The sequence below is a fragment of the Scardinius erythrophthalmus genome, assembly GCF_964197995.2.
Source record: "Scardinius erythrophthalmus genome assembly, chromosome: 20".
In the NCBI taxonomy this organism is placed as follows: Eukaryota; Metazoa; Chordata; class Actinopteri; order Cypriniformes; family Leuciscidae; genus Scardinius; species Scardinius erythrophthalmus.
In genome coordinates, this window is record NC_138240.1 from 3,001,491 (window position 1) to 3,026,133 (window position 24,643).

Consider the following 24,643-nt stretch of genomic DNA (forward strand, 5'->3'; position numbering starts at 1 on the left):
CTTGAAATATCTCACTTTGCATGTAATGAGTCTATATAATATTCCTTTCACAAGTCGAATTACTGGAATAAATTAACTTTTGCACGATATTCAAGTTTTTCGAGTTTCACCTGTATATATAATGGCTCTGTGAATGAACCTAAGAGCAGATTACTGTTACTAATTTCGACTTAAATGTTGCAGCATTCAAGCATCATCTATAATCAGGCCAACATGGAATCTGTGTCCGAAAATGACATTTTCGAAAATATATGCGCCATCCACGTCATGCTACACATCCTTTGAGTCACACTGTAGCATCCGTACGTTTGATCCGTCCACAGATTCCACCTGGGCCTGTAACTACAGCATGACGCTGAAAACATTTGTCCTGAACCGTTTGAAGTCTAGTTCATCCTGAGTTGAGTCTCTAGCGAATCCCGTGATTTGTCGGTAAGCGGACGTTCCTCCGTCAGTCTCTGGCAGTGAGGTGAGGACAAGCTTTCCGAGGCACTCGCAGGGGAAACTGACCTCTGATAGGACTGGAGAATTCTGGGAACCCTGTTGAACAGACCCTGACGCAGGGCTTCACCCGACGGCTGCGTCTCGGAAGATTCCTGTTCGGCTCCTGAAGCTTTCTGAGTGAGGTTTGAGGGTACAGATAAAGTGCAAAATGGCTCAAAGCCGTCAGAGGACTCGTCTGTTAGCCCAGTGCTTCTCAACCAGTGGGTCGTGACCCCAAAAATAGCTCTACGTCTTTGTTTTTACAGTGAATTTTTGGGTGTTGAGAGCTTAAAACTATCAATGTGTAGTTGAATTGCATATCAAATTTAGATTACAGTGTTTTAACAAAGCAATGCATATTTGTCAGTCATATATGGATGAAACTGAGATTTCTGCATGGTGCAGTTTATTTACTATTTGATTTTATTTTAATAATCTTTTTTTTTATGCAGTTATTCAAATTGCTTGGAATCAGCATAAATCTGTTCATTGTGAAAAATGTATTCAGTTAAAAGGTATGAAGATGATTAAAATATGGCTAGCTGTGGAACAAGCAATTTTCAATTAATTGATTGAAACAAACTGGATTTATTAATAAATGTGGTTATTGTGCATTTAAAACATTCAGTTTATGAGTACTTGATTAGTTTGTAATTCAAATGCATGGGAATTTTATATGCAATTCAAACACATAAATCGAAATATCTTCATTTATATAAAAATCGAAATATTTTTTCGAGTGCATCGATGCAATCAATCAAGGCATGTTAGTATTTCATTTTTTTAGGTTTGTACAATAAATGAGCAGCACCAGTTGAGAAGCACTGATCTAGTGATTTAGACTTTCTATCTTTCGTTTGTTGTACCCTTCTCTCGTTCTCACTCTCTTCCTCCATGTCTTCAGAGAATCTCAGTTCTTCTTGAAGAATGAAAAGAGGCGCTTGTCTCTGTCCGAGAGGCGATGTCCTCTTCTGGAAGAGGCTCCTCCTCGCGACCCGCTGAAGGAGAATGGAGGATCCTTCCACTCCTCCTGGTGTTTATCCATCAGTTGTTGATCGATAACTCTGTGCATATCATCCTGAGAGAGAGAGAGACATCAGCACTTGACTTTAAGACAGAAAAGAGGACACAGCAGACAGTCTGAGGTGAGTGAGGATGGATGGACGGACATGAGTCCTGTGTGAGCGGTGGAAATGAAGGCTGTTTTCACACTGATCCCGGTAGCAAAATTAAAACTATTAACTCTTTCCCCGCCATTGACAGAATTTTCCGTCTTTCTGTGTTTTCACTGTTATGGGATAGGGGGCGCTATTACACATCTACTGAAAGAGTACAGAATCTCCTGATCAAAACACAGGTGAAGAAGCAGCAGAAACAAGCAGAAATACGCGATCGTCAACATTAAACAGCAGATTAATCAAAACTGTCTAATGTTACTGAATGAAATGTCGAGCGACAGGACTGTGAAGCTTTGAGTGTGTTGATGGACTCGATCTACTCCATCTGTGTTTTGATCATCATTCTGAATCACATCTCAAAATGTTGCTTTTTATTAAACTTACCCACATTCATGTGTTGGTAAAAATAATAATGCATGAAGTTTTGTTTTGTTTAAAAGCATATATGAAGACTTCAGATGCAAAAGCCTCTAAGTGCCATCTGAAATTTTCTTCTAGAATGATCATTTTTATCAAGCTTGTATGTTTATGTTCAGTTATTTCACTTTAATGGCAATGGAAATTAACTATGAATTGTCATTAAAGTGAAATTACTGAACCTAAATATACAAGCTTGATAAAAATGCTAATTTTAGAAGAAAATTTCAGATGGCACTTAGAGGCTTTTGCATCTGAAGTCTTCATATATTCTTTTGATATATTGCATGTTCAGATATTCATAAAAAAAAATATATATATTCTGGGGGCAAGTGAAATTTTCAAAAGTGCTGGCCGTGACTGGCGACTTTTTCCGAAAACGCTGGCAGGGAAATAGTTAAAACATTTTCAGTAACTGACATAATGAAATATAGATATTAGATTAAAATAAAATATTAAATGAAAAACATGGATATTAGATGAAAACGTTTTGGCAACTAACTGAAATAAAGGTAATGCTTTATAATAAGGTCTTATTTGTTAACGTTAGTTATTACATTAACTAACATGAACTAACAATGGACTATATACAGCATTTATTAACCTTTGTTCATGTCAGTTCACAGTGTATTAAATAATATTAACCGATGCAGCTTTTGATTTTAAAAATGTACGAGAAAATTTTGAGATTAACGAAGATTATGTAGTATTTTTCATTGTTAGTTCATGTTAACTAATGTAGGTGAACTAATGTTAATCAATGAAACCTTATTGTAATGTGTTACCAAAAAAGTACTAACGTTCCTAAAACTAAAGCTGGAATAAAAAATAAATGAAATAGAATAGAAATAAATTTAATAGCTAATCAGAAATACATAAAACAAAAATTAACACTTTACAATAAGGTTAAACGTATTAACATTAGTTAATTACATTAACATAACATGAACTAATCACTTCAAAAGCATTTATTAAACTTAATTTTAATTGCAATATTGTATCTGTAAATAAATTGTATTTTATTAACTGATGTTGACAGTTAAATTAATAAAATAAAATGACAAAAGCACATAAAAAAAATGACTAAAACTGAAATGGAAACTTAAAACAAAAATAAAAGTTTCCTTCTCGATACCACAGTTCTCTTTTCACATAAGCATTCACTTGTCATGTTTGCTCTAGTGTGAAAATGCCCTGAAGAACAACATCACAATGACATGAACGGCGACCTCTTGACCTCATGACCCGGGATGAACATGGATACGGGGAAGACGGCGAACCCGAGCTCACCTCTAAGGCAGGAGGGAGTTACCATAGGGGAGAAGGGGTCTGTATGGAAGCTGAGAAAGGCCACTAGATCAGAAACCACAAGAGCCACACAGTGAACAGCCCTGAGGAGGCAAACTGCAGGCGGAGAGAGAGAGAGAGAGAGGGAGAGAGAGAGAGAGAGAGGGGGAAGCTAAGAGTTAAACACACACACACACACATTCACGGGATACAGGCGAGGCAGAGCGACAGAACCGCTGATCTTTGCTTTAATATGAGGAGAAGGACAGATGACCGCACGTTCATACACTCAAACACACATACTGAGAGTTAAAGTCAACATGAAACTGCACTCACAGCACTTTTTACATCTGTAATGGAGCATAGTTCCTTTTTAATCTAAGACTAGAAACTGATTTCATCCTCCAGAGCATTTACACGGATCCCAATAGTAATGTCTTTTTCTAATCAATTTTTATCTTTTATTGCTGTAACCTTTATAATGTGAATGTTATCTGGCATTAAATTACCATTAACTACTGGTTATATTTTCCAAATGTTGTCATGTACAATAGTGCATTTTTAAAGTCATGAAACAATGATTTTCATCAAGACGAACTTATTTTGTGAGATGGATCTAGAAAACCTTTTTACCATGTTTATCACAAGTGCATCGGCAACACTTTATAATAAGGTTTCATTTGTTAACTTTAGTTTATGCGTTAGCAAACATCAACTAGCAATCAGCAATATATATTTTAGAGCATTATCAATCTTTGTTAATGTTAGTTAGTAAAAATAGAATTGTTCATTGTTTGTTCATGTTAGATCACAGTGCATTAACTAATGTTAACAAATACAACTTTTGATTTTAATAATGTATTAGTAAATGTTGACATTAACTAAGATGAATAAATGCTGTAGAAGTATTCATTGTTAACTAATGTAGTTAACTAATCAAATCTTATTGTAAAGTGTTACCAAATACTTTTATAGAGCTGTTCATACAAAACTGTTCAGTCCTTGAATTTTGAAAGGTGAATTTTCTCAAATGTTTGCATTTTTGTTGAATGTTGAGTCTGTCTCTGCCCGTGAAGCTGATATAACATTTAAACAATTAAATTGTACATTTAAATACAACCAAACAACAATCATGTACAGTAATAGCCTGAAACAATGACTAAATACATATTTGACTTCTGATTAACATTGACTGTACAGTCTAGGAATAGAGAAAAAAGAAATAGAGAAACTGTTTTAGTACATTTAGATTTTTTAATATTACAAAAAAAACATTTTAATTTTGTTAAGATAGTATGCATTAATAAATTGTGTTCAATAAGATCAGGAAGGTCATAAAGTAAATAAGGTCAATGTTGACTTCATGTTGACTTTAAGGATAAAGGGCCAAAGGAGAGAGAAACAGACAGAGAGAAAGAGGCTGACCGCTGCCATTCATTACAGTTTAGCATCACAAAAAGCTCATTTACTGTGTTAATGAGTGTAGCATGTAAATCTCGCCAGTCTTTCCACAGAACGAGGGTTACCATCACGACAGTGGTGAGTATTCGCAGGTTGGAGTTGTTGCATGGCTAATTGTAACCTGAATGTCTAATATGGCATATGGCACCCAAAACTGTCGTCATCTGACTGGTTGAATTCTACAGGATTTCCGGGAGACGTGTGTGTCGTGTTCTTAAACGGTCCGCCTGGAAACAAAGCCGTCGTGACGCCAAACCCCCTCATGGAAAAAGCAAACCGTCATGTTTAAATCTGTGATGACGAGCGCTCATCGGGATCGACTAAATGCTGGATTTAGTCGATACGTCTGAGAGTTTTGCATGCCTTTCTGTTATTGTAGGAACATCAATGTGACGTTTTCACACCCCTAAACATGCTGCAGAATAAAACGAACTGTGATTGGTTGCTTTACATGTCAGTCAGTTGGCCTGTGGGCGGTCCTTGGCCAATGAAAGCTGCGATAGAGTCCAGACCTTCTGCCGTCAGTCTGAGGCCATGTCCACACTAATACGTTTTCGTTTGAAAGCATATATTTTTCTCCCCGTTTTGGCCTTCCGTCCACACTGAGACAGCGTTTTTATTAATGAAAACGAAGCTTTTTGATAACGCACTCCAAAGTGGATACATTTGAAAATGCCGTTTTCACGTTCACATTTGTTGTCCTGCGGTAATACATGAGAGCAGAAGCGTTTTAGACCCAACATATGGTGACTGCGTGCGACCTGGACCGCATCAGTAAATGCTGAGATATTTTACTAAATAAAATTATCCTGTCAGAAGAATTGTGCAATAACTTCATTATTTATTTTTCCATCTGAATCATATCAGTGATCTTTTGTGGGGTTTTACGCATGCACAGTAAAGCTGAATTTAGCGTTTTCAAAAGTTTCTCATCCACACTGAAACGCCTGAAAACGCTAGTGTGGACGAAGAGCGTTTATAAACGAAAATGCCGTTTTCAAATGTATCCGAATTAATGTAGACGTAGCCTGAAGTTCTGGCTACGGAGAGCTAATTGTAACCCCATGGCACCAATGTAACCCCTCCCTGATAACAAGCACGTTAAAGACCACAGTTACGATGGTGCCGTGACCCGGATGGGGACCGTGACCCGGAAGAGTTGTGCGGTCTTTGTCTCACATTCAATTACATCATTCGTATTGCTTCATGGGATGAATAGTTAATGTGTTCCCCACAGGTTTGACCTTTGCATTTGTTTGTAATATTTAGTGTCTAATAACATTCTGTACTGCGATTGATTGGAGTGAGTGAGACTAACCTGCCAGGCTTCTAACTGCTGAGACAGGTTGAGTTTCTGCTGTATCGCATCCAACAGCTGACTGTTCAAAGACATGATGTCTATCTTACACTTCGCCAGCTCCATCTCCACCGCTTTCTTCCTGTAACAGGGAGGAGAAGCAACAAAAGAGTCACTGAACTGCATCTCAGGTTAATGTTGTGATGGGCAGAACGGTGTCACGGGCACAGGCTGACAAAACATGGTGGTCTAAACAGTTTTTGGTTCATTGCTTTATGCAGTGGCCAACTGATGGTCACTTGATTTCAGGAATTACTCACATCTGTCGGACAAATTTGTGAAAAAGAATTGCACTTCACTGAATTGAATGTGCACCTGTAGTGTATTTCAAACCTTAAAAGTACATGTTTAAAAAAAGCTTGCAGATTATACAATATTAATGAAATAAAAGGCCACTTATGTTTGCTTAGAGCACTTTTAATGACTATGATTCTTAACACACTTAAGTACACTTTTAAAAAGTGCAATTTGGAACAATGTCAAATTAAAACTTGTGTTTTAAAGTACAATCATTTTGATGTGTTGACGAACATACTAAAGCACTTTATTCTAACAATTAAAACGTATAATATATTGTAAATGGACTTAACTGCAACTTCATCATTGCGAATGTGTATTTACAAATATACAGTGGTCAACAATTGAAGTGGATCATAAAAGTTCATCAAAGTTGTCCTAAGATAAGAATGTATACTGTTCAAAATTAATGTATAACTTTGATGAAAGGTTTTGATCCACTTCAAATGTTGACTACTGTATTTAAATGCATGACATACAAGATTCAATAGAAATGCCATTAAAATACATTTTAGTTTAACATAAATACATTCGGTGGTACACTTTAACTCTTACTTAAGTGGTTCAAAAAAAGCAGCTAATTCCATTTAATATAAAAAATATATACTATAATTCATATTCATTTAATTGCAATTAAGTGTCAAAAACATTCAATTCACACTTATGTATACTCTTTAAAGTATAATCTTTGTAACAAGTAGCCTACTCTTTCTAAAAGTATGCTAAAGTGTCCTTCCTTACGGGCTGAAGTTTAATATTTAGCAAAAACCACTGATTTGCATGAAGTCTCTGAACATGTACATGTGTGTCAGTCGTATTTACTTGGCAATGGCTTCATCTCTGTCTCGTATAGCGCTCTGCAACTGCTCGTTGGGTTCGTGGACTTCTGCCATCGCTCTCAACCTATCGTTCTCTTCTCTTGAAGAAGAAACTTCCACCGAGAGCAGCGCCACCTACAGGATCCAAAGAAGAACCAGAAGAATTGATGAGCTCAGGTATTTATATATGGCTGCGTTTAAGTCAGGCCTGGCCCCACACCAAATAATGTCCGAATGTCCGACAGCACACCGCTGATTCTTATTGCACTTAAATGGACGAATGCACACAAAGTTATGTGGAAATGTCTGTTTTGGCAAGTATCCTCCTCATAAGCACAGTCTTAACTGAGTTAAAATAAAAAAGTCTTAACCCTTTGCGTGTAGGCCAAAAATGACAGAATTTTCTTTTATTTCAATGAAATGAATGTACTATATTTTAGTTCAATAATGTTTTTTATTTAATATTTTGTATTTTTAGGGGATTTTATGGTACTAAATTATATTTTCACTGTGTTTATAATCCATTTATTCACTTTTTGAGCATAAAATTTCCAACTTAAACTGTCGTAAATCTTGAATGCTTAGAGCACAGACTTAAACGGACAGTATGGCATTTTTCGCCACTAGGGGTCGCTAACCTATTTACAATAACAAAGGCGTTGATGACGCAACATTTGCTAAGAATTATGGATCTTGTCGTCAACCAGGGGCGTCACTAGGCCCTTTTTAGGGGGGCTTCAGCTAAAATAATGATCTAATAATGTTTATGGATGACTGAATACATTGATGCTTTTATCATGGCTGTGATATGAAGCAGTTCGGGATTGCTAAGAGACAGCTATCAGCTCCACACGCGACGCGAGCTCCCGCGGATATAAAAGGAATATGGACATTTCATTCTACCAAACTACACACAGAATTACTACTCACAGGTCAGTTTATTAGATAAATTAAACTTGTGAGGTAACGCAGCGCTGTTTCACCTGGTCTAACATTACACCATCACACTAAACTACATTTGAGTATGTTTAACTTTATGTGTTAGTTTGTCTGTATGAGACTAGCAGTAAGCTAGTTCAACATTAGAATAACATACAGATCATATTATGACATTTTCTCATTGTTGAACTATATAACATTGATTAATTTTATGTAAATGTGCTCACCTGTTTAATAAAGTACATGTAGGAGCGGTCGAAGTCTCGGACGTGGAGCTCTCGTTTATATACTGTCTATGGGAGCTCTAGGCATCTCGAAAACACCTCGCTGATATTGATTCTCGTTTTAGTTTTTTGATTCTCGTTTTTCACTTTTTTATCCAAAGTCTGCTAGCCATGGTCCATAATGTTTGAACGAAACAACAACAGCGTCCAAATAGACATTGCGAACTACAAAGTTGTCCGCGTCAGTCACTTTGGTTACTATCAGAGGGCTCTGGTTGCTATGGCAGCACGAGCGGAAACCAGGGACCACGCGGATATGACGTCATTGACGGCAACAAAACGGAAATAAAGAAACGGGATGTTTCTCGAATTAAATTACAAATTTCTCCTGGTTTGAAAGTTGTTGGAAACAGTCGGGATAAAAAAAATATATAACATAGATATAGTGATTTTTGCTATTTTTAAAGCAAAAAAGTTACATATTGTGCCTTTAAGTTTGATCTCTTTTCAAAGATGACACTTGACAGATTATTGCTGAAGTTGAAAAAAGTTTTAAAAATTGAATGTAAAAAAAGTTACAGAATTTTTTATTTATTGTTATGAAAAATGTGTAAAAATGCTATTTTAAATTTTTAAATGAAATAATACATATTTTCAAAAAAATGTTTTACTCTAAAACTGTGAGAAAATCAAAGCCATAAATCTAAACAAGTTTTGTTCAAAATTTGAGCCTGATATCTAAAAAAATTTGCTTTCAGTAAGATTTGATTTGGCCGCAGTACCAAAAGTTTTCACTAGGTGAAATTCGTCTCTCATTCATTTCCTATGCGGTCATTTTTGACCGTGAAGAGCACAAGTGTGACTATTTTTTTCAGGACCATTTAACCTGTTTGAATCATGTCCATGATTTTTTTTCTGTGTTCACACAGAAAATGTCAAAACCTTTACCAAGTTTCGTACCATTCCGATAAAAAAAAGAAAGAAAGAAATGTAAAAAATTTCGGTCAAATCCGTGCATTTGGTCTTAAAAGTGACAGTAGCTTAATATACAGGCTGCTGTCTTGTCATTAATAAAAGAACAAACAAAAAAAGAAAAGAAAATATGCTCTTGACTGAATAACTTCTTTAGATTTAATAAAGATTAATATATATTTCATTTAAACATTATAGTATTTCATAGTGAAATATCACTACTGTACTGGCAGAACCGTTGCAAGGGGTGTAAATGGAAAGCACTTGATCACTTGTGGGTAAATTAAGTGTGAGCACTGCTGTTGTGACATCACAATCGTGTTGCATTGTGGTCTATGGATCTGCCTAAAGTGTACATATTGGTCAGAATCGAGGGATTGAGGCGAGGGTCTGTACAAATAAACTTCCCTCGTCCATTTGACGAAGTTGAACAAAATTCAAAATGGCAGCAGGGATTCCTCCGAGGGGAAGTTCTTAGAGAGTGTATGTCTAAAAGTGGAGTGTAAGTGTGTGTGTGTGTGTGTGTGTGTGTGTGTGTACCTGATTATGGAGCTGTAGCGCCTCCTCCTGGCTGTTGTGTGTTTTTTCCTGCTCCTGTTCGAAAAGTTCTCTGAGTTCTCGCAGCTCCTCGCTCAATTTACGAACCTGCTCTTCTAGAACCTCCTCATCACTGCGCCGTGAACCCTAAACACATGCAAATCACGTTGAATAATGTGAATTTGACTGCATAAAATGTTCAGATTTGGATGTGATGATTGTTACCGTAGATTCATTGCCGTCCAGCAGGTTTTGTGTGAGTCTGCGAAGCTCCAGAAGATTAGCGGGCAAACCACCCACGGGGACGTCTTTTGCCGACAACGTCTCCGAAGACTCATCCATGGAGGAGTCTGTGGATAAGGCGGAGTCTGTGATGTCACTTCCTCTCAGCTGTGAGCATATGGACCGCACCTGACAGTAAGCCTCCCACAGCTGCAGCCGGAGCTAAAGGGATGGAAAGAGCGTTTGTGATTGCACTTTTTAAAGGGGTGGTTGATTATGATTTGACTTTTCTAACTTTAGTTAGTGTGTAATGTTGCTGTTTGAGCATAAACAACATCTGCAAAGTTACAACGCTCAAAGTTCAAAGCAAAGGGAGATATTTGCTTTAAAACAAAAAGTTTTTTAAGGACTACAACAAGGCTGGTAGAGACTACACAACATTCCTCCCGGGTTAGTGACATCACCAACCCTAGAATTTACATAAACCCTGCCCCCGGAACACGATTTATAGATTATCATGACAGAATATGCTAATCAATGACTAGAAGATAACTACACATCAGCAACATAAATTCATCAACTAACCATTCAGAAATGTCCTGTTGCTTCTACATGTTGTCACTTCTTTTTGAGTCTCTCTATTATTGTCTGACTCTAGTTTGAACATAAACATTGAAATTTTCAGTGCGTGTCTGTGTGAGGTAAAAGGACACAAGCTCTTGTAGCTCCGCCCCCTGTGCCGGGAGCAGCAGCTCATTTGCATTTAAAGGGACAGACACAAAAACGGTGTGTTTTTGCTCACCCTCAAAAAGTGACAACTTTAACATGCTATATAAAAATATCTGTGGGGTATTTTGAGCTAAAACTTCACACACACACTCTGGAGACATCAGAGATTTATTTTACATCTTGTGAAAAGGGCATTATACCACCCCTTTAAAGATCATTTTATAGAAATTTGTTCATGCAAAAAGCAATTTTAGTTTGTGAAATATTTAAGAGCTGAGCATGTCTAGAAAAATGTATATTCGCTATAGACTAAATGTATTCCATGAATTTTTAAAATGTTATCAATTCGATGACTTCTCCTGGACTGGTAATTTAAAATTCCCTGATATTTCCTGGTTTTCCAGGAGTGTTGAATCCATGTGTCTTCAGTGAAAGGAGACCAATCCTGTTCATTCTGCAAGGTATTTATGTATTTGTTTGTCATTTTAAGAAAATATTAAAACTTACAGTATTTGGAATTGGTTTTTCATTGTTAAAGTATTTTTAAACATACAGGATTTTTTATGCTTTTGAAAGAAGTCATTTTTCAGAAATTATTCTAATATGATGATTTACTGCTGATTTATTTCTCAATATTATCAGTGTTGAAAACTGCTTAATATTTTTGTGGAAACATCCATTTTTTCCAGGATTCTTTGATGAATAGAAAGTTCAAAAAGAACAGCATTTTTTTGAAATAGAAAACTTTTTTTAATATTATAAATATCTTTACTGTCACTTCTGAAAAAAATTAAAGCATCTTTACTTACTTTTTTTTTTTATATTATTATTACTGACCACAAACTTTAATGTACATTATGCAATTTCCTGTAATTTCCTAATTTACCGACCAGTGATTTGTGGTTAAAATAGTATATATAATGTGTAATGTGCACCACAATGTGCACCATTAAAAGCTAAATATCTCATTTCTTTTTTGTTGTTGTTTTTTTGGCTTGGGCCATTTGTTTGCCGAGGATATATATGGATATATATATGGTCGAAGGGCACAAATAATGGCACTTGTTTTGTAGAATTACCCAAAATATTGCGAAGCAGCAAGCCAATCAGATTACAATCTCTAATGCACTGTGAGTATAACTACACCCAGGTGAGAAAGACGTACTATTAAATGTATTAAAAATGTACTTGAGTGTGTTTTTAGTTCAATACAAATATACTATAATGCATCTCTAATACATTTTACAGTACGTCTTTTTCACCTGTTGCACATAAGTAAAGCGTGGCTGTCCGCTGTGTGTGTCGTGATGTACCTGCTCTCTCTCCTGCTCCAGCTCCTCCTGCTCCATGCTCTGCTCGATCTCACACAGAAGACTGTGTGGGTTTGGACTGAAGCCCTGGAGACTGTGTTCCTCCGTCAGCTCCTCCACACGAGCGCTCAGATTCCTGTGGGACACGCGCACCTCCTGCAGCTCCAGCTGGCTCTGCCGCAGCTGTACCAACACACACACACACACCTGAGGGAGTTTACCGGCCGAGTGCTGAAAACAGGTTGGTGGCCGAGGGGTGTTTAGTTTAGTTAACTCTGAACGAGCTTTCTTTATACATCATCATCTGTCATTGTGTAAATACTCGTATTTGTCACCTATGATTCATTCATTCCACGACCGGAAGTGTCTGATAATAGAAATAAATCAGTGTTTTTAATGTAGTGATTCATCTCTCGATGTTATGCTCTATTTTTGACCAATGATATTGACTTGAGTCTCATGTTATTGAACATTATAAGCCCATTTTTAAAAAAGCACTATTCATTTATTTAGAGGTAAACCTTTTTATTGAAGCGATTAATGACTTTTTAAGAAGTAAATCTAAAACGGGCCGTAAGAGCTGATGAAAACCCAGGTGAAAAAGACGTACTGTGAAATGTATTAAAAATGCATTATAGTATATTTGTGTTGTACTAAAAACTTACTCAAGTACATTTTTAATACGTTTAATAGTACGTCTTTTTCAAAAGCTGAGAACTGTCGGCCGTCCAGCAAATCATACAGTAACTATCAAACGCATGCAAAACAATGAACTGCTAAATCTATAATAGCACTGAATTAAATGGAACGAGAAAAAGAATGACTAATTTTCGAAATATCTCAGTTTGGTCCGCAGCTTTTGTCTGCTGAGTTTTCAATGATTTCCTTTCAGGTGTAGATCAATCAGAACAAACTGCTCATCTTAATATAATGCATGAATGGACAAAACCTGTCAAGATGTATTCAGTGCCAGTCCAAATTAACTGTACGATTTAAAGAGAAAATTAAAAGATAACATTTTGCTGCAAGAAAAATAAACGCTTTTTTAGGACCATTAAGAATTTTTGCATTATTGAACGATTATTAATAATTAAATAAGACGCACTGCAATCTTTTCATTTTTTTTATGGCCAGAAATTCTAAGCATGTTCAATTTCAAATATATGTTGTAAACAGTGTGGCTTCATGAAATATATTTTTTACATTTAAAATATATAATTCACTTAAACCTTCAAATATCTAAATATTTTCCAAAATTTACTTTAAGGGGCAAGAAAATACATTTCTAAATATTGTGTGTAAATCCTTATATATGTGTGTGTGTATATATATATATGCATATATACACACACACACATTTTTCTCGACAATATAAATATATTTAGATTAACAGATTGATATAAAAATGGCTCAAAAATATATAAGATACCTGTAAATATTTCAAAATATTTTCTATTTTTTGTAATGCATCTTCAACCCCTCCCAAATGGTTTCGCAGTAAAAATATATAAACAATGCAAGGTACATTTGAAGAAGCTAAATATATTTTTATATTTAGGTTTTTTCAGAGAAAATAATATATATATTTACATTATAAAATTATGTTTTACTTTTATAATATTTCTTTATTTTTTATTTATTTATATTGATATTAATTATATATATATATTTACCCCTATTCTTTTCATGTTTGAAACATTTTTTATTTATGGGATTCATGACATGTATGGTTATTAGTTTGCCAGTCCACTCATATCCAGTTTTGCCTCTCGAGTTGTTTAATGAAAACCCCTGATGAATAAGATGTTTGTGTGTAACAGCCGCTCACCTGTAAGTCCTTCTCCTGACACTGTTTCTCCAGCACCTGCGTTCGCTCTCTCAGCTCGTCCACCGTGTTCTGCATCTGCTCGTTCTCCTCCAGCATGGCGTTCACACGTCGCTCCAGTTCCTGCTTACGCTCCGACAACATCTGTATCTGCCCAACGAGAGCGCCAAACACACCATCATCATCATCACCATCATGATTCTGAGCTATTCAGACCAAAACATCTGCAAACTTTAAACATAATGCTTGTCTTAAAGAGTGGAGATCACAATATATCTGAGCCTTTATCAGGTTTTCATGAAAAACTCGAGTGTGGTTTATTGGATTAGGTTCAACTCTCGTGTTGTTGGAATGCCGTGTTGCCAGGCTTCATCAGTAGGGAGTCACGAACACCTCCACAGTCAGGAATGTGCGCTTGATAACGGGAATATTTCTGCTCAAAACAGCCCCGTGAAAATGCTGTTGTTTTCCAAGTATCATTAGTGTCTCACTGGTTTCTCCTACACTGGTGCAGAAACAATTTTCACACAATTCACACAACAAGTAACACATTAATTAATTGAAATTGAAATGGGAAAAAACACACAAAAAACCCCAAATAGTATCACTGCAAAAAATGCTTTTCTTACTTAGTATTTTTGTCTTGTCTCCAGTCCAAATATATAACAATGCTTAAATCAAGATGCAATTACTAGACAAGTAAAATGACAAGATATTGTCTTTAAAAAATAAATAAATAAAAATCTAAATTAAGTGAGTTCTGCTTAAATCAAGCAAAATTATCTGCCAATAGCGTAAAATCAATTGTTTGTTTTAGGCAAAAAACTCTTAATTCTTTCAGAAAACAAGACATAATATCTTGTCATTTTACTTATGCATCTTTATTTAAGAATTTTTAGATATTTGGACTGGAAACAAGAAAAAAAATACTAAGTAAGAAAAGCATTTTTAAGCATTACATAATTCAGAATCAGTATTTTAGTTTTTATTTTAGTTTGATTATAATTGTATTATTATTTTGAATTAGATTTTATATTTTAAGTAATGTGCTTTTGTCATTTTATTATTAATATTATTATTATTTAGTATTGTTATATAGATTTAATTTTTCTATTTTAGTTTTAGTTTTCGTTTTAATGTATTTCCACTAAATCATTTTAGTGCTTCAACTTAAACTTATTTCAGCTTATTGCCAAGCAATATTTCAAAATTTTTAGTTTTTCAACTAATATTTATATTTTATTTTATTTCAGCTTTATTTAAATGAACAGAAATGATTAAATAGTTTCAGCCAACAATTATAACCCTGATGTGAATCTAATGAGAATCATCATTGAGAAATAACAAATCCAGTAAGAGAATTTGAAGAGGAGAATGTGTTTAATTGTCTTGAAAATAATGGCACAATACTACAGACTTAATCTGACTGGTCCTAAAATAGGTTTAATTTATTTTAGGCTACATATAATGTCTTGTTTGCTTGTTTTATGGGGAAATGTGACCTAGACAAGGTAGGTCCCATGAAAAGTACCTCAAAAAAGAGTGGTGATGTGTGTGTGCAGCGCATGAAACGAACATGAGCAGAAGTTCTGGTGTCTCTCCCTCATGTTATGACCTAGATCTGCTAACCTAGTTCAGCAGCAGCACTGAGGGATTCTGTGTGATTAACCGTACGCCACACCTGGACATTTAATGCGTACTTCTGCTTATCTTCAAACTTTCATTTGAAATCAGCCGAACTAGACAGTGACACTGGTGTATTTATGTCCTGGTCGGCCCAGAAGCGTCATGGATTGGAACAGACGCCCATTTCTCACTGTCTGGCACTGGCGGCATTTTCGGGAACACCCAGACATTGCAGCATTTGCTCTTAAAATAGAACAGAAGTTTTCCTCGCTCGAGTACACACACTTCACAAGGGAGAATTGCTACTAAAGAGCCTTGAGTATCGCTTTAGTGAACTGACAGGATGATCCATGCTTTCATGTTGTTTACACCAAATTCTGACCCGACCATCTAAATGTTGCAGCAGAAATCCAGACTCATCAGACCGGGCAAAAAAATGTTTCCCAATCTTCTATTGTCCAGTTTCAGTGAGTCTCTTAGTTTTGTGTGAATTGTAGCCTCAGATTTGTGTTCTCAGCTGACAGGAGTGTCACTGGTGTGTTTCTTCTGCTGGAGCTCTTATGCTTCAAGGTTTGGTGTGTTGTGTGTTCAGAGATGCTCTTCTGCTTCAAGGTTTGGTGTGTTGTGTGTTCAGAGAAGCTCTTCTGCTTCAAGGTTTGGTGTGTTGTGTGTTCAGAGAAGCTCTTCTGCTTCAAGGTTTGGTGTGTTGTGTGTTCAGAGAAGCTCTTCTGCTTCAAGGTTTGATGTGTTGTGTGTTCAGAGATGCTCTTCTGCTTCAAGGTTTGATGTGTTGTGTGTTCAGAGATGCTCTTCTGCTTCAAGGTTTGGTGTGTTGTGTGTTCAGAGAAGCTCTTCTGCTTCAAGGTTTGATGTGTTGTGTGTTCAGAGATGCTCTTCTGCTTCAAGGTTTGATGTGTTGTGTGTTCAGAGATGCTCTTCTGCTTCAAGGTTTGATGTGTTGTGTGTTCAGAGATGCTCTTCTGCTTCAAGGTTTGATGTGTTGTGTGTTCAGAGATGCTCTTCTGCTTCAAGGTTTGATGTGTTGTGTGTTCAGAGATGCTCTTCTGCTTCAAGGTTTGATGTGTTGTGTGTTCAGAGAGGCTCTTCTGCTTCAAGGTTTGGTGTGTTGTGTGTTCAGAGATGCTCTTCTGCTTCAAGGTTTGATGTGTTGTGTGTTCAGAGATGCTCTTCTGCTTCAAGGTTTGGTGTGTTGTGTGTTCAGAGAAGCTCTTCTGCTTCAAGGTTTGATGTGTTGTGTGTTCAGAGATGCTCTTCTGCTTCAAGGTTTGATGTGTTGTGTGTTCAGAGATGCTCTTCTGCTTCAAGGTTTGGTGTGTTGTGTGGTCAGAGAAGCTCTTCTGCTTCAAGGTTTGATGTGTTGTGTGTTCAGAGATGCTCTTCTGCTTCAAGGTTTGATGTGTTGTGTGTTCAGAGATGCTCTTCTGCTTCAAGGTTTGGTGTGTTGTGTGTTCAGAGGAGCTCTTCTGCTTCAAGGATTGGTGTGTTGTGTGTTCAGAGAAGCTCTTCTGCTTCAAGGTTTGATGTGTTGTGTGTTCAGAGATGCTCTTCTGCTTCAAGGTTTGGTGTGTTGTGTGGTCAGAGAAGCTCTTCTGCTTCAAGGTTTGGTGTGTTGAGTGTTCAGAGAAGCTCTTCTGCTTCAAGGTTTGATGTGTTGTGTGTTCAGAGATGCTCTTCTGCTTCAAGGTTTGATGTGTTGTGTGTTCAGAGATGCTCTTCTGCTTCAAGGTTTGGTGTGTTGTGTGTTCAGAGATGCTCTTCTGCTTCAAGGTTTGGTGTGTTGTGTGTTCAGAGAAGCTCTTCTGCTTCAAGGTTTGGTGTGTTGTGTGTTCAGAGGAGCTCTTCTGCTTCAAGGTTTGGTGTGTTGTGTGTTCAGAGATGCTCTTCTGCTTCAAGGTTTGGTGTGTTGTGTGTTCAGAGATGCTCTTCTGCTTCAAGGTTTGGTGTGTTGTGTGTTCAGAGAAGCTCTTCTGCTTCAAGGTTTGGTGTGTTGTGTGTTCAGAGATGCTCTTCTGCTTCAAGGTTTGGTGTGTTGTGTGTTCAGAGAAGCTCTTCTGCTTCAAGGTTTGGTGTGTTGTGTGTTCAGAGATGCTCTTCTGCTTCAAGGTTTGGTGTGTTGTGTGTTCAGAGGAGCTCTTCTGCTTCAAGGATTGGTGTGTTGTGTGTTCAGAGAAGCTCTTCTGCTTCAAGGTTTGGTGTGTTGTGTGTTCAGAGGAGCTCTTCTGCTTCAAGGTTTGGTGTGTTGTGTGTTCAGAGGAGCTCTTCTGCTTCAAGGTTTGGTGTGTTGTGTGTTCAGAGGAGCTCTTCTGCTTCAAGGATTGGTGTGTTGTGTGGTCAGAGAAGCTCTTCTGCAGACCTCATTTGTATCGAGTGTTTATCTGAGTTACTGCTGTCTGCTTTCTATCAGCTGAACCAGTCTGATTCTCCTCTGACCTCTGGCATCAACAAGACATTTTCTCCCTCATAACTGAAGCTCACTGGATATTTCTTCTTTTTCTGACCATTCCCTGTAAACCCTAGTGATGGTTGTGTGTGAAAATCCCAGTAGATCAGCAGTTCCTGAAAACTCGTATGACTCCAACAACCACGACACATTTAAAGTCACTTAAATCACCTGATGCTCAGTTTGAACTTCAGCAGATCGTCTTGATCATGTCTACATCTACATTGAGTTGCTGCCATGTGATTGGCTGATTAGATATTTGTGTTAACGAGCAGTTGAACAGGTGACCTAATAAAGTGGCCTTGTTCTCATTCACTAATTCATCTCTGCTTCTTTATACAGTATGTTATCTCTGTAGTGATCAGAGAGAGAGAGAGAGAGAGAGAGAGAGAGAGAGAGAGAGAGAGAGAGAGAGAGAGAGAGAGAGAGAGATAAACTGATCCTGTAAATCCGCTCTGGTCTGACGGACAGCACATCCCTGTATCGACCACTAATCATGGACTAATTACCCTCCGCAAGTAAACCCTGACACACTTCATCTCAGTACTGTGTAGATCTCTATATTCTGAATAAACTGTGGAGGAACCATAAATCAGTGATGAATCAGATGCTATTATTATGCTACTTTGATATACAGTGGGGTCCAAAAGTTTGGGACAGTGAATTTCTTTTTTACACTTTTTTTTTTTTTTTTTTTACTTCAAAATTTCACATTTAATTCAATGTGATGCTTGTCGTTTCTTTTTAATTATTTGTGAAATTTATTTGCAATTTCTAAGTGAAAATTGTTTCCTATACCAATTTTTTTATCCATTATATCAGATCAAAATATAGTTCAAAATATTTAAAGAGACAACATGGTTTACACATGCATACAAAACCAGACATGCATTAGATGTGGATGTACCGGTATGTATGAAGAGTGTTTTTCTCCCCTCTTTCAGCATTTAATTTTTTCTCCTAGACATTGATAAGGATAGTAGAAGGTTTCTTGCTCTAGACACATTCGTTCTGTTCCAAAACCGTGAGCTTCCTTCCTGTCTATCGTCCACATGCACTCAAAAATATGTATGCGTCATTTTACGATTAATAAATGTCCGTAACTCGCTGCTTAACTACCATAGTACGATGCATCGTTAAAGAAATCAACTAGTAATAGTCACAACTTTTTTCTGAAACCGTATTGTGCGCAAATTTGTCGTTCAACCGCTTAAATGATCAAATTTATACTAATTTTACACTCAAATTAATGCCAGATTTTTGCTATAAATTACGAACATGGCATTTGATGACTAATTCATCGTTAGTTCTTAATGATGCCAATCTCATTCAGTAATTATTGATTACATAATAAGGAACTACCTCAGTCCAAAATTGAATATTACTTACTGATTAGTTAAGCTTGTTTCCATATTAGTTAATATTAGTTATTAGTAGTAGCTGAAGTGTTAATATAGTACTACTCATTAGTCCTGCATTACGTCCTGCATAGTAACATATTAATATTAACGATGGACCGTTATGCTAAAGTGTTACACTTGTGACTGTAGTTGGCTAATGATGCTTTAGGGAAACACACCACTAGATGAATGTTTTCACTGAGCTTGTCACAATGCATTCTGGGATCTCCTTCCCTATGAAGGACACAAATTGTTAGGGAGATCGCTATAGGTTTTGAAACAGAGCTAATCTACAGATCCACATTTTTCCGCTTAATACAGTTTCCTCAGTTCAGAATTGAACAAAGCTTGATTTGAGATAGTTGTTCTGAATAGACCAGCGTCCATTGATGACGGCCCGTGAAACTCAAGCTGGCATTGTTTGTCCTGCGCTGTCACATCACAGACTCCAGGAGCCAATTACATGTCCGTCTTTCAATGATGAGTTAGCGAGAAGACTGACATAACGGAGCAATCAGGATATGATCCAGCAGCGTTTTGCATCGTACAATGAGATCACATCACAGAACACACACATCCAGAATGAGCATGCAGAAAAGAGGAAGCGGTTCATGAGCACTTACTTCAAGCCCTTGCTGTTTAGTGCATGATACAAATAACCATTTGAGGAAGGAAAACAGAGGAAAGCAGATTTTGAAATATATCATGGTGTCATGACTGTCTGTAAATAAATAAGATCCAGATCCCACAATGCCTCACCTCGGCCTGTAGGGTCTCGAGCCGCATCATGTGCTGGTTGGTGGAGATGCTTTTCTCTTTGAAATCATCCCGTAAAAAATGAACCTGAGTAGACAACTGTTTCTCCACCTCGGCGGCCTGTGGACACAAACACAGAAACTTCTGTAAGCTTCCCATAGACGTCTGGTCTATATAGGCTACTTGTACTGTATGTGCAGCATGTATGAATAGTATAGAAATTGCCTGTATGAACGGATTACCAGGACATTTGCCAAAATGAGCAGTGCACAACCACTGGATGAATTTGGAATAGCACTTTGTATTAAACTTTGCAGCCAGTGTGTAAGATACTGTATCCCACAATGCAATGCACTTGACTCTTTATTTCCAGGGTCTTTTTAAATTATAATGATTATGATCGTTTTTGTGTCACTGGATTTAAACTTTTTTATATTTAATTTTATATACTTTACATTTTATTATTATTATTATTCTTTTATTTATTATAGGTTTACAAGGTACTTAAACCACTGTGAGCCACTGGATTTAACAATTTGTTTATTTCATTTATATTTTGATATTTTATCAAAATCTGGTTTACAAAGTACCCGGCTGCATAATATGACAATTTCTGGTACTAATTTTAGCAATTAATTTAAACTACTTTATTTATTATTATTTTTACTTACTTACTTATTACTTTATATATTTGTACAAACCTTACAAGGCACTGATACTATGACTGACTTTGAGCCACTGTATTTAACAATTTGTTTCTTTTTATTTTATTATTATTTTGTTGCTGCTGTTGTTGTTGTTTTATAAAACCAGGTTTCCAAGATATCCAGCTGATACTGTGAGTGTTTCTGAGCCACTGGATTAGCTAAAGTTTGCCAGGTTATTCAGAGGTTTGTTTGAAGAAATTAGTAGCATGTTAAATAGATATTGCTTGATGACCAGCTGAGCCTGTTACAGGAATTAAGAGCTGATTTTTAACCTTCCGACTATCTTCATAATGTTAGCAGACGCATTCTTAACAGTAAGCCTGCTAACGTTATATTATTTCATCCAGAAATGTATTAAAACAAAAACGAAGCCTGTTGCTGCCCTAATATCTATGAGCATGAGTCATATTACAGAGAAACCCCACCTACACACACACACACACACACACACGCCCACAGACTCACACCCACACACACACTCATTGATCACACTTGGCATTTTTTAGCATCTGTAGCAGATTCCAGCAGAGATCTGTGTGTGGATTGGACGTCTGCGATCAGGCCACTGCAGCTGTGAAACACTCATTACCATCAGCAAGACTGCAGTCGCTAAACTGACTCACTTCATCTGTGACTGTCACCACGGCAACCCACGCCACGAGTCCCGGCTACGCGCAAACACGACTATGACACTCACGACCGTATGAACTTTGCTGCTGCAATATCTCGCACTGAATATGTTTTTATCTGGAATTCTATCAGATTATACGCAGGATCCAGTAACCTGCTGTACACTGTGATTTAACTCCAGGGCCGTTCACACAGAATGCGTTTTTGCATTCCACTGCACTGCTTTTCCAACGTTTTTCTCTGTAAACATGCTCTAGATGGATGTCTTTCGCCATTGTGACAGTCAAAACAAACATTAAAAGAAGTTCAATTGAAATTACTATCATATCATAATCATATATACACAGGAATGCACGTAGTCACATTGCCACTCTTTATTTATACAGTGCAGTGAAGTAAAAAAAAAAAAACCCTTTATAAACTGAGGTTGTTAATCTATGGTATTTGCTTAGAACATTTTGAACATTTTGCCGCATTTTATTCATCTTATTTTTAAAAATTGTTTAACAGTGGAATTCCTGTTGAAAAACTACATTACCCATGATGCTGTACAGAAAATTCCACCAATCAGAGAGTCGAGAAAAGCAACACCAAAAACGCCAAAAGATCTCTTTAGCTCCGCCCACTTTACAGTTTGTAGAGCTGCGATTCACCTCGTAGCTGATTGGCTTGCGTCATGGCTTATAATTCTTTAACCAAGACTATATTCAAAATGGAAATCAATCATCAATCCAAATTACTTCATTGGCTACTGTTAATATGTGAAATCAACCCAAACAAACTCATTGCTCTGCCCCCAAAACACATGAACAAGAGTGGATGTCTCTTTATCATTGCTGAAACGAAGCAAAATAATGAAGCTCTTGCCTGATCAGTAGGAGTGTAACGATTTGTTTTAACAACGACTCGATTCATATCGCGATTCGTGGTTGTCGATACGATTCAAGGACGATATTGGTTCATTTAGAACGATACGATCCGAAACGATTCAGTGACTTTTTAACCAAAAATTCTTGTAAGGGAATCAGGTATCAATTAATTATGGATATAAACAAACAAGTAAACATTAACAACAATTAATGTCAAATACATTCACATTTTATTTGAATAAAGTAGGACTGCACGATTATGACAAAAATCATAATTGTCGATAATTCCCTTGATATTGTAATTGTGATTATTAATTATGATTATCACAACATTGAATGATGTTTTGAATAGTTTGGCCATGGGACATACACTTTTCCCCATGGTCATCAAGCCGCAACTCACCTTTTTAGGAATTATTTAGGCCTATTATAATACATTTGTTTACACAAAAATTGTTGACACACAAGTTCTGTCCCCCTTTACTTAACATACAAAAAAAATTGTAAGAATATGACAAATATTGATAAACAGTAGGCACTGCGAGGTTAAGCTATTAAATAGCAGTCCCAAACTAGTTTTTGTTAATACAGTCTTGGAGCCACCACAGTCATATAAAAATATACAAAATAACCACTAAGTGGCATTTTGTTATGGAAACAACAACAATTAGGCTACCATGGTATTACACAATACTTAGAAGAACTTAACTTAACTTACTAATTTACGACGTTGCATGCTCGTATTTCTTTTGCGCTTTAGTGAAGTGATACAGCGCACGCCGGCGCATTTGCGCGTGCAGTTGAAGAGTGCGCGCTCCTGCAGTATAGGGCATTTCAGAACCCTTCTTTTCCAGTGATATTCCTCTGACCTTTTGGCCGTGTGTCCATCAAAGCGTATTTAGGCAGCTGAAAACGCCTAGCTATGAGCGCTTGAGAGCGTTTTGGCAGCGCTGCATTTTTTTTAGTTGAGACGCTTTGCTCATCTCACACATATTTTGTTTCTGTGTTGATTCTATATTAAAATGTCGATACAATGTAACATATTTTCTCTGGCTCTTGTTTTAAATTATTTTGTTCCGTTATTATGCTAGTTCTTGTCATCTGTTGACGTTGTACAAGCAGAATCCTCCTCCACTGTGATTGGACGGTTGGGTAAAAAGTGACAGTGATGAGCGCTGCGTTTTACCCAAAGTTGAACATTCTTCAACTCTCGGCGACCTGGAAAAAATGGCGAGCGCTTCAGCGTAAAAAAATGCTTAGCGCCTCGTGATGCTCATGGCGTTTTAAAAACACGGCGCTCCCATTGAAAACAATTGGAAAAAATACGCCAGCCGCATGATAAAACGCTTTGGTGGACACACAGCCTTTCTCTTTTGTAATGTGTGGTGGTTTCCGATCCGATCCACTTTCAACTGCATCTCTCAGAAATCGCTTACTGTACCTTTAAGTGACAAGTACCACTAAAAGTAACATTTTTGCACTTTTTTTGCATCATATGTTTCGTGTGCATCATATGTCAAAGTTGTAGAATCTTTACTTTATTTATTCACTGTTTTTTTTGTTGTTTTTTTCTCCTTACAGGAGGAATCTCCTGATAAAAGAGTTTTTCTCTCAAAAAACATAATACTCAGCAATTTTGAGGAAACTGTTTCAGAGAGCGTCACCCAGCTTGACCTCGGACTCAACTTTCTGTTGGCACAGATAAAGACTCGAGACAGATAAAGAACTGTTTTAAGAAGCAGGTTTTCACTTGTAGAGTCCTTTGACTCATATCAGATTGCTGAACTTCTTGTAAGTTTGATATTGTTTAAGGTTTAAGCCAAAAAACGTCATCAAGAATACTTTATTGCTCGGCTGATTCGTGAAACGAAAGAGAAGCAGGGAGGGAATTTGAGGGAGTTCAAGTAAGGTTATTTTAGTATTATTTATTAATATTTTGAATGAGCTTATACTTTTATATTTTCAGTTTTCATTTTAGTTTAATTTTTAGTCATTTTGTAACATCCTTGTCATTTTTATTATTATTATTTTTTAATATTATTATTTAGGATTATTTTTTTTATTTCAGCTTTAGTTTATTTCCAGTTAGTTATTTTAGTGCTTCAACTTATTTCAGTTAGTTGCCAAAGCAACATTTC

At 36.7% G+C, this 24,643-nt stretch overlaps 1 protein-coding gene across 1 annotated transcript in view; it reads right to left on the reverse strand.

Moving 5' to 3' along the window:
* Positions 1-4: 4 nt before the first annotated feature.
* bicdl1 (BICD family like cargo adaptor 1) overlaps positions 5-24,643 on the reverse strand; it is a gene marked incomplete at its 5' end in the record, with an annotated part of 40,519 nt that continues 15,880 nt past the window's right edge. Inside the window, 9 exons of the mRNA XM_081349602.1 lie at positions 5-1,561; positions 6,145-6,265; positions 7,303-7,433; positions 9,974-10,117; positions 10,196-10,414; positions 12,235-12,414; positions 14,060-14,206; positions 20,167-20,178; positions 20,303-20,419. Of these exons, the coding sequence (XP_081205728.1) occupies positions 1,394-1,561; positions 6,145-6,265; positions 7,303-7,433; positions 9,974-10,117; positions 10,196-10,414; positions 12,235-12,414; positions 14,060-14,206; positions 20,167-20,178; positions 20,303-20,419 (1,239 nt within the window). The 3' untranslated portion in view covers positions 5-1,393. The remainder of the gene's footprint in view (positions 1,562-6,144; positions 6,266-7,302; positions 7,434-9,973; positions 10,118-10,195; positions 10,415-12,234; positions 12,415-14,059; positions 14,207-20,166; positions 20,179-20,302; positions 20,420-24,643) is intronic.